A 10,732-nucleotide genomic window follows, 5' to 3' on the forward strand; every position below is an offset into this window, starting at 1 on the left:
GTCAAACTGTCCTAAAGATAAAAATGTTTCTCTCTTAATAGCCTGTGACCTGCTGTTACAACCAGACAACCTTGCCTGTAAACCCTGTAAGTAGAGCTGTTCTTATCTGTCAAGCCTCAGAGTGTTGCCACTGTGAGAGTTTGGGGGCAGCCTCTGGATGCTCACGGTGGTGTTTCCTCCTCCCAGTCTGGAAGCCCCGGAACATGAACATCACCCAGCACGGTTCGGACATGCAGGTGTCCTTCGACCACGCGCCACACAACTTTGGCTTCCGTTTTTTCTACCTGCATTATAAGCTCAAGCACGAAGGACCCTTCAAGCGAAAGACCTGTAAGCAGGTGAGCTGCTGGGTGTGCGTGAGGAGCACTGCCTGGTTGAAAGTGACTTGGGTCCCGGCATTGGGGTGGCTCAGCCTGAGCGTTCGGCTTTGTTGGCTTTCAGTGGTCAGTGGCCCTTACTCCTTGCTTATTTATCCCTTGGCTAGAACGTCGTCAGGTGCTCACTGTGGGGGAGGCGCTGAGCTTTCCACTTCTTGAATCCTGACCACTCCACGAAATAGAGGCTGCTGCCACCTTCCCTTTGCACAAGGGGACTCTAGCGCTCAGGGAGGTCACTGGTCTTGCTCAAGGTCACACTGCTAGTATGGAGAAAACCAGGTGGGGCGGCAAGCCATTAGCCAGGCAGCAGCCACTGGTGTTACCCCCAGGCCAAGGTTAAGTAGAAACCCAGTGACCGAGATCTTAAACTAAGGGTGACCGGAGAGGTGGGGGACACCTTGTGGGAGCTCGCAGGCCTGCTGGACCGCCGCCCTCCGAGCACTACACACGAAGGTACTGTGTGTGGGAGGATCTTCTGTCCTGCTGATTGTCACCCCTGACCTTTCACTTCCTGTCCAGGGTAAAACTATGGTGAATAAAATACATAAAAACATAGACTAGTAATGTCTTTTCCACTCTTTTTAAAGTAAAGGGTATTCCAACTAGTTTCTCTGTCTTCAAATGAGATATTCCTGCTGAGGGTGCCACCAGCTAGGTGCAGAATATGACAGCGGTCCTAGGCTCTGGCAGGCCTTTTATCAAGGTGAAGTTTAGCCAGCACATGGCAAGTTAAACTCTGGCCTTTTAAGCTCCTCATCTGGAAACGTGATCGAGGCTGGCAGCAAGTCTTCAGTTCTGGGGGTAAAAGAGACCCCGGTAACCTTTCCCAAGAAGTGAGCTTTTAAAATGTTGGCTGCTGCCGGGTGTGGTGGCACGCACTTGTAATCCCAGTACTTGGGAGGCTGAGACAGGAGGATTGCGGTTGGTGGCCAGCCTCAGCTACTTAGTGAGGTTCTCCACAACTAAGTGAGAATCTGTTTCAAAACAAAAATAAAAAATAAGGCTGGGGGTATAGCTCGGAGGTAGAATACCTTTAGGCTCAATCCTCAGTACTAGGAAAAAAATGTGGGTTGTTTCTTTGCAGGAGCAAAATACAGAGACAACCAGCTGCATCCTTCAAAATGTTTCTCCAGGGGATTATATAATTGAGGTACGTATAACTGCAGAAAGCCCTATTATTAACCCTACAAAATGCAGTTCATATACAATTCTAACTTTATGGCACTAATATTTCAAGCCATTGAAGGTATGCACAGTTACAGTTTTACATGGTTCTTATGCTTTTTAAAAAGTTTATGCATAATTGATATTTGATCTTTTTATTAAAAAGTGCAAATAAATATTTTTATGTAACCACATAGTCCATATAACCAGGATTTTAAATTTCTATATAGTGTTATTTTATACCACAAAGATATGTTCTTAACATTTTTAGCCTTAAAAAAGTTTTGGTTTGAGCTGGGGCTCCATCCAGCTCAATGTAGAGCACTTGCCCAGCCCGTTCAGGCTGTGCATTTGAGGTCCAGCACTAAAAAGGAAAAGAAGAAAAAAAAGGAAAAAGTTTTATGTTATTTGTTTTAGTATTAAAATAGCAAAACAAGCTGGGTACAGTGGCACACACCTCCCCAGTACTTGGGAGGCTGAGATAGGAGAATCACAGGTTTGAGACTGTAACTTAGTAAGACTCTGTTTTAAATAATAAAAAGTGCTGGGGGCATAGCTCAGTGGTAGAACACCCTCGGTTCAATCCCAGCACCCCCCCCCAAAAAAAAGACAAGAAAAACCCAGCAAAGCAAAGTTAAGTTCATTATGTCTTCCTATACTTCTTTTTCTTTCTTTTCTCAACAGACACCACTCACTTCAAAGAGCATGTAAATGACATGTTTCTTTTCTTTAAGATTCCTTTTCTAGTATGAAATTGGTACAATAAAAACAGGAGTAAAAGTAAATTATTTGTTCATCGCCCACTATTCAAAGACAGCCGGCATGTCTTAACATTTTGGTAGAAACACCTAGTTACTGCATTCCTCGGTAGTAGTCTGTGGCTCCGGCCAGACACACCTTCTTAAAGCATCCATGGAGGCCCCGTAAAATCAGTGGTAGGCTGCCAGTTTCATCGGGCATTGTTAGGATATGGGATTCACTAGCTGGATTCCTCCGCCAATAATCAGGCGTTTGATTTGTGAGAGGGAACATGGAGGTTAGAGGTGATAAAGTGGAAATGAACCCAGTGCACCCAATGCCTGGTCGCAGCTGCCCCACCCCCACTGCCCACTGATGGGAAAATGAGTGAAATCACTATTTTTTCACTTACCTGGTAGACACAATTTATTGAGGTGCTATATATATCATTTATTTATTTTTCTAATTTTTTTTGCGGATCTGGGGATGAAACCAAGGGGCATTCGACCTCCAAGCTACACCCCCTGCCCTACTTTCCTTCCTTCCTTCCTTCCTTCCTTCTTTCTTTCTTTCTTTCTTTCTTTCTTTCTTTCTTTCTTTCTTTCTTTCTTTCTTTCTTTCTTTCTTTCTTTCTTGGTACTGGAGTTCCTGGAAGCCCTTTTACCTCTGGGCTACACTCCCAGACCTATTTTTAATTTTTTTTTTTTTTTTTGGAAACAGGGTCTCTCAAGCCAGCAAGCCTGGCTTCGAACCTGCGCTATCCTCCCGTCTCCACCTCCCAAGCGCGGGGATTACAAGCATGCGCCACCATGCCCGGCTTATTCTTTATTTTGAAACAGGGTCTCACTAAGTTGCAGAGGGCCTTAGTAAGTAGTTGAGGTTGTCCATGAACTGCAATCCTCCAGTTTCAGCCTCCCAAATGCTGGGATTACAAATGTGCACCACCATGCCCGGTTGGTGCTATCATTTAAAAAAAAAAAAAGCTGAGCTTGGTGTCACATGCTTATAATCTCAATACTTGGCTGAGGCAGGAAGATCGCATGCTGAGGCCAGCCTCAGGAACGCAAGGCCCTCTGCAACTTAGTGTGACCCTGTTTCAAAATAAAATAGGACTGGAGTTGTAGTTCAGAGGTAGAATGCCCCTGTGTTCCACCCCCAGCACCACAAAAATAAATAAATACTGCATTCTCTGTTTTGCAGCTGGTAGATGATGCTAACACAACAAGAAAAGTAATGCACTATGCTTTAAAGCCAGGTAAGAAATTTTGTTAAAATTCAAACAAAATCCAGTCCTTCTCTCGTAAATGGCCTTCCATCCAATCTGCGTTTCCTTCTGCCTTCCTGTAGATGCTTGGAAGATCAAAGCCCTGTGGTATCTAGGCTGGGACTAAATAGTCAATTGTCTTCAGAAGAAAAGTAGTGGGAGGAGAGGTTTCCTTAGGCAAAACTCTCACTCAGAGGTATTTACTGTCTCAGCAGACTCTGAACTGTTGAATTATTTTCTACAACCCTTCAATCTTCTTATACTCACCATACCTGAGCCAGAGAAAGGTGATTTTGGGGTCTTAGAACCCGTTGAGCAGCTTATGTTTCCAAAGGAAAAAACCAAGTGATTTCTCTTTGAACCTGTCATGCCGCTCAAGTTTGAACAGTCTCCCTTTGCCAACCCTCCAGTGCACTCCCCGTGGGCCGGGCCCATCCGAGCCGTGGCCATCACCGTGCCGCTGGTGGTCATCTCCGCCTTCGCCACGCTCTTCACTGTGATGTGCCGCAAGAAGCAACAAGGTACCGCTTTGTGTTCTGCCTCCCCCACCCCCGCCACACAGAGGGCAGGCAGGGTCACTGCCGGCAGAGGGAGACAGGGACACCGGGGCCCGCTAAGGCATGTATCTGGGGAGTCTCAGAGTTCCCTGTCAGTCGCCGGCTGCCACCGTTCTCACAATTAAGATATCGGACTGTCATCTCAGGAGCTACTCAAAGGACAGACACAATTCACTTCTCAAACTCAGGTTGATAAATTCAAAGGCATGATGGAAGTCTAAAACATGAATAAGGATACAGGGAGGGACTGGTCGTCATAGTACCAAGTATCTGTGAGACCCTCTGGGGAGCCAGACATACTTATCTGGGGCTGGCTGGGGGTTACACAGGTGTATACTTACACAGAAATTTATGGAGATGCACACTTAAGAATCGTGCACTGTTATCTGGGTATGGTGGTATGCACCTGTAGCTCCAGCTGCTTGAGAGGCTGAGGCAGAAGGATCACTCGAGCCCGGGAATTAGAGGCCAACGTGAGCAACATAGCAAGACCTCATCTCAAAATAAAATAAAAATAAAAAGATTTGCATACTTTCTCTCTTTGTAAATTATACCTAGTAAGCATTTTTATTTTTTTAAAGGGTAAGCTTTGCCAGTTGTTAATTTGTCTAGGAGGATTGCATAGGTTCGAAGCCAGCCTCAGCTACTGAGTAAGGCTCTCAGCAACTTAGACCCTGTTTCCAAATAAAATATAAAAAAATAGGTCTGGCTGGGCATGGTGGCACACGCTTGTAAGCCCCACGCTTGGGAGGCAGACAGGAGGATCGCGCAGGTTCGAAGCCAGCCACGCTGTCTTAAGAGACCCTGTTTCTAAATAAAAAAGTATAAAATAGGTCTGGGAGTGTAGCCCAGAGGTAGAAGGGCTTCCAGGAACCCCAGTACCACCAAAAAAAAAAAAAAAAAAAAGGTCTGGAAATATAGCCCGGAAGTAGAAAGCCCCTGGGTTTCACCCCCAGTACTACCCCCCCAAAAAAAAAAAGAAGAAAAAGAAGGTAGATGTCCAGAACACCTCTGAGTAAATTTTTTTCTGACAAGAGTGTGATAAGCCAAATAAGTCTGGGAATCTATGGTCTAGAAAGTACAGGTTGTTACAAGAGTCGGTTTTGGGAACTTCTGACCACAGGTGGCCCCTGTAGCATTTCTTGACTTATCCAAGGTCATTTTCAGATTCAAAGCAGTTTTTTTACTCTTTTTTTTTTTTTCCCATTACTGAGGATTGAATCAAGGGGCATTCTACGTCTGAGATACACCCGCAGCCCTACTTTTTGTTATTTATTTTGAAACGGTCTCACTGAGTTGTGGAGGGCCTCACTAGGCGGCCGAGGTTGGCTTCTAACCTGGGATCCTCTTGTCTCAGCCTCCCAAGTGCTGGGATTAAAAGCGTGTGCCACCACGCCGGGCTTAGTTTTTTGCCTTTTGGTGCTCCAGTTTCCCATTTACAATGATGCTGAGGAGCTAAGAGTCGGAGGACTGGGACTCTCTAGGTGGACATATCAGCCTGTGTGTGTGTGTGTGTGTGTGTGTGTGTGTGTGTGTGTGTAATACTGGAGATCGACTCCAGGGGGCATTCTACCTCTGAGCTACATCCCCAGCCCTATTTTATTATTTTTATTTGATTTGATTTGATACTGGGAAATGAACCCAGGGGCTTTCCACCTCTGAGCTATACCCCCAACCCTATTTTATTATTTTTATTTTGAAACAAGGTCCATGAGATTGCGGAAAGCCTCACTAAATTGCTGAGGCTGGCCTTGGACCTGCAGTCCTGTCTCAGCCTCCCAGGTAGTGGGATTACAGTTGTGATTCTTTCTTGATGATATCATTGAGTTCCAAGTCATATGGAACAAGGTGAAGCTTTGTTGATAGGTATCTACCCTGTCTTCTCTCCCAATTTAGAAAACATATATTCACATTTAGATGAAGAGAGTTCCGAGTCCTCCACACGCACTGCAGCACTCCCCAGGGAGAGGCTCCGGCCCCGGCCAAAGGTCTTCCTGTGCTATTCCAGTAAAGATGGCCAGAACCACATGAACGTCGTCCAGTGTTTTGCCTACTTCCTGCAGGACTTCTGCGGCTGTGAGGTATGAGATCTGAGCCCTTTCTCTTAGGCTTGGCAGGACACAGGCGCTGCACTGCTTCCTCTGCCCTCTCCTCTCCTCTCCTCTCCTCTCCTCTCCTCTCCTCTCCTCTCCTCTCCTCTCCTCTCCTCTCCTCTGGGTCTGCCTCTGTGACACCTGCCTTTGGTTGGCACCACGGTCCCCAAATTGGGGACTGTTTTACACTCATCTTCCAGATCATCTTCCCATCACTGGCACTAGATGTTTTCTAACATTTGGTTCTAACCTCGACACTTATTTTCTAAAAGATCTGAGTGGCACCCACCTGGCAAGAAATTTTGTGAGCAATAAAAAAAACAAACACTACCAAACATTGACTGCCAGGGGAGCAGGCCACCGGGGTGGGGAGGAGGTCACTCGAGGCATCGCACGACGTCTTGCACATGCGCTGGACAGAAGCCCCACTGGAGAGTCAGAGAGAGAGTGGCAAGTAAAGAAACTTCTTTCAGGGAGTTTGGATAATTCATGGAGGAAATTTTGCTAAGAAGGAGAATGGGGTCGCCGTTGGATGGGATCCTGGGGACACAGGAGGAATATTTAACAAAGGGCTCTGTGAGGTTTGACAAACATTTGCTGGTACAGAGTCATGGAAAGAGAGAAACTCCTGATGTAGGAGAGGTCAGTAGCCGAGAGAAGCAGGAGGGAGGAAGGGCAGACTCCGGAAAACAAAAATATGTCGGACACTCGAAGGTCTACTCTAGTTTCTTTGCTGTTCTAGAGTTAACTATGAGCTTGTACCTTTTTTTATAAAGTCATAATGTAAATTTTTGGAGGAAAGTCTAAAGCTGTTGAAGAGACACGCCTTGTTTCTTAAAAATGTAGTCCGCTGGATGTGGTTGTGCACGCTTGTAATCCCAGCACTTGGGAGGATGGGAGGTTCAGGGACAGCCTCAGGAAGTAGTGAGAGTCTCACCAACCTAGTGAGACCCTGCTTCAAAGTAAATATAAAATAGGACTGGGGGTGTAGTAGCTTGGAGGTAGAATACCCCCGGGTTCAATCTCCAGTACCCCCGTCCACAAACATACTCATTTTACAGTAATTATGTAGCTGGAAATTACTTGTAATATTGAAACAGCCCATTGGCCTTTCTCAGACTCTCTCTCCATGCAGAGGCTGCCCTCTGGTGTCAAAAAAATGTATTTGAAGACTGGTCTACCTTCCTCCTGTGCAAAAGCCTTAAGCTTGGCGCATCAGCCTCTGCTGGGAAGCAACTGCAAAGTCTGGCCACTGGCACACACTGTCTTCTGATAAAGCAAACATGGTGTTTCCTCTCAGTCTTCTTCTGCACAGCTGAATGCACAAGTACAGTTTTGCACTTTGGGAAGACTGAAAGGATTTATTTCTGACTTTTTGTGTGACACATGATTTCCATATCTGAATTAGCCCAAATTGTTAACCTTTTCAGTAGTTTAGTACTATCCCATTTCTGATGATTCCCCCAGGATAAGTGCCTAGAGTTGGAATTACTGAGAAAAGATAGATATTTTATTTTATTTTTTGTGTGTGTGCCAAGACCTAGGATCAGAAACATTAGGGGTGATGGGGGGTGCTGGGGATTGAACTCAGCTGTGTTTGACCTTCAAGCTACACCCCTAGTCCTTTTTTAATTTTTTATTTTGAAACGGCATCTTGCAAAATTGCTGAGGCTGGCCTTGAACTTGAAATCCTCCTGTCACAGCCCTCCAAATACTAGGATTCCAGGCACGTGCCACGAAGCTGGCTCCCTTGTGTTCGATGGTCTCTACCGCACTGCTGGCTCCTCTGTGGGGATGTAGACAAGTGGCCTCCTGTCTCCTCACTTGCAGGGAGGCAGTGGTCATGACCTCATGCTGCTAAAATGAGTTGACCGGCCGAGCCCTTGTGGAGGGAGGGCCTTTGTGTATGGCTCTCCCCTCAGATGTTTCTCTGCCCCTGCTGGGTAACCGAAGCCTGTGCAGCTGTGCCGGTAGTGGTTGAGGGGCCCGGCGTGACCTCTGCTGATATGCTCTGGCCTAGTGCTCCATTCCTTTCCGCCTCAGTGTAGAGGAGTGAGCCCCATCGTTGTCTTTCCAGGTGGCTCTGGACCTGTGGGAAGACTTCAATGTCTGCAGAGATGGGCAGAGAGAATGGGTCGCCCAGAAGATCCATGAGTCCCAGTTCATCATCGTGGTGTGCTCCAAAGGCATGAAGTACTTTGTGGACAAGAAGAACTACAAGCACAAGGGGCGCGGCCGAGGCTCCGGGAAAGGGGAGCTCTTCCTGGTGGCCATGGCGGCCATAGCCGAAAAGCTCCGCCAAGCCAAGCAGAGCTCCTCCGCGGCGCTCAGCAAGTTCATCACCGTCTACTTTGATTATTCCTGCGAGGGCGACGTCCCCTGCGTGCTGGACCTGAGCACCAAGTACAAACTCATGGACCACCTGCCCCAGCTGTGTTCCCACCTGCACTCAGGGGACCGTGGCCTCCCGGAGCCCGGGCAGCACCCGGGACACAGCAGCAGGACGAACTACTTTCGGAGCAAGTCGGGCCGGTCCCTGTACGTGGCCATTTGCAACATGCATCAGTTCATCGACGAGGAGCCCGACTGGTTCGAGAAGCAGTTCGTCTCCTGCCACGCTCCCACGCCGCGCTGCCGGGAGCCTGTCCTGCAGAAGTTCGACTCGGGCCTGGTTTTGAACGACGTCATTGGCAGGCCCGGGCCCGAGGGCGAGCTCTGCCTCAAGGCCGAGGCTGCCATTCTCGGGGCCACTGGGCCTGCAGACTCACACCTGTACCCCGAGGGTCAGCTCTCGGGCTTGGACGGAGATGCCGAGGCCCGGCCCGCCCTGCAGCCCCCGCTGCACGCCCTGAAAGCTGGCGACCTGCCTCGGGACTCGGGCATCTATGACTCATCCATGCCCTCATCCGAGCTGTCTCTGCCTCTGATGGAAGGTCTCTCCACGGACCAGACGGAAACGGCCTCGCTGACGGAGAGCGTGTCCTCCTCCTCCGGCCTGGGTAAGGTGTTCTCGTGTCAGCTTCCTGATACCTGCTTTGACCGTGCTGCGGAAATCCGCCAAAGTTTGGTGCTGACTTCTGGGCCAGTTGAAGCCGACAGGAAGCAGTGCAGCGCCTTGGGTGGTCTGCATTTCCCCAGGGAATGGGAATATTTGAGCTGTAGGAATACTGGTGCTAAAGCATGGTGAGCTGCCCAGATGCCACAAGGATGTTATATAATGGACACGATTTGCATTTTGTTGCCTTCCTAAGCTCCCCGAGCACCGGCACACCAAGATACATCAGTCTGTGCTGGATGAGGGTCTGTGTGGCTGAGGCTTTGTTGGGGTCTATGGTGTTCACAGCCATTGTTGCTTTTTTTTCTTTTTTTCTTTTGGTGGTACTGGGGGTAGAACCCAGAGGCTTTCTACCTCCGAGCCATACTCCCAGACGTAGTTTATACTTTATTTGAAAACAGGGTCTCACTAGGTTGCTGAGAGCCTCACTAAGTAGCTGAGGCTGGCTTGGAACCTGTGCGATCCTCCTGTCTCAGCCTCCCAAGCGCTGGGATTACAAGCGTGCACCACCACGCCCAGCCCACAGCCATTGTTTTTAAAGCCCCATACCTGGGGTTCATGGGTGCAATATTCTCTCCATCCTCACCTAGCTCAAGGCCCTAGGTAGGAGGGCTCTGTGGGAGGGTCTGCTCCCCGGGGGTTCCCCAGCAGCAGGCCATCCCAGGCTGCCCCTTACCCCGCTTGCAACCAGTGAGAGTCAAGTACGCAAACCCTTGATCCACAAGGAAGGTGTCTTCCTTCTTCAACTAAGGGAACCAGAACCCATCGAGGGGCTAAGAGCTCCAGTCCAGTCTTGAGCTGCCTCGTGTGTGCAAAGCCCACGGTCCACATACAGATCCAGTCACTTTCTGGCACCACTGCCCAGGGCAGCGCGGGGTGGTGACTGTGGCTCTGTCCGCTCTTCTCTCCACAGGTGAGGAGGATCTTCCTACTCTGCCCTCCAAGCTGCTCGCCTCCGGGGTGTGCAAAGCAGAACTTGGTTGCCGCAGCTACACTGACGAGCTCCACGCGGTCGCCCCTTTGTAATGGAAGGCAGGAGCCTGCGCATCGCCACTTTAGCTGCTGCCGCTCTCTGGGTCTCCGGCTCATCTCTGTGGTCGTGTGGGCTACTTGGAGCTGAGGGTCAAACAATGATATTTGGAGTGAAATTCTGGCCAGTACTTCCCCTCTCCCTGCCTCAGTGTGCTACCAGCTATCTTGGAAAAGTCTCCAATTTCTAGAACCGTCTGGAGCTCTGAAAGGATGTCCATGAGGTCCTTAGATCAGTCCTTAGATCAGAGCCTGTTGTGGAAATTGGGAAGGAAACAGTTAAAGAGAAACAGGGACTACCTGTGCTGCCCATTTGGACTTTATTGTGCTCAACACACTTTGCTATTCTTTACAAAAATCAAATGCCAGCCTGTCTGGAATCCGTGTGGTATTGTAGACCCCAGGCCTGTCCATTTTTGATGTGGAACTTACAATGTCACGGCTATTAAATAATG

At 48.6% G+C, this 10,732-nt stretch overlaps 1 protein-coding gene across 2 annotated transcripts in view; it reads left to right on the forward strand.

Moving 5' to 3' along the window:
- The window catches only part of IL17RD (interleukin 17 receptor D), a gene marked incomplete at both ends in the record, with an annotated part of 74,933 nt that extends 64,659 nt beyond the window's left edge, over window positions 1-10,274 (forward strand). Inside the window, 8 exons of one of the 2 annotated variants that reach the window (XM_080715196.1) lie at window positions 42-86; window positions 187-338; window positions 1,462-1,527; window positions 3,480-3,534; window positions 3,954-4,064; window positions 5,997-6,181; window positions 8,271-9,192; window positions 10,162-10,274. In XM_080715196.1, coding sequence (XP_080571322.1) covers window positions 42-86; window positions 187-338; window positions 1,462-1,527; window positions 3,480-3,534; window positions 3,954-4,064; window positions 5,997-6,181; window positions 8,271-9,192; window positions 10,162-10,274 — 1,649 coding nt within the window. The remainder of the gene's footprint in view (window positions 1-41; window positions 87-186; window positions 339-1,461; window positions 1,528-3,479; window positions 3,535-3,953; window positions 4,065-5,996; window positions 6,182-8,270; window positions 9,193-10,161) is intronic. The other variant, XM_080715197.1, reaches the window with a different exon arrangement.
- Between the last annotated feature and the right edge of the window lie 458 nt (window positions 10,275-10,732).

Source organism: Muscardinus avellanarius (genome assembly GCF_963383645.1).
Source record: "Muscardinus avellanarius genome assembly, chromosome: 18".
In the NCBI taxonomy this organism is placed as follows: Eukaryota; Metazoa; Chordata; class Mammalia; order Rodentia; family Gliridae; genus Muscardinus; species Muscardinus avellanarius.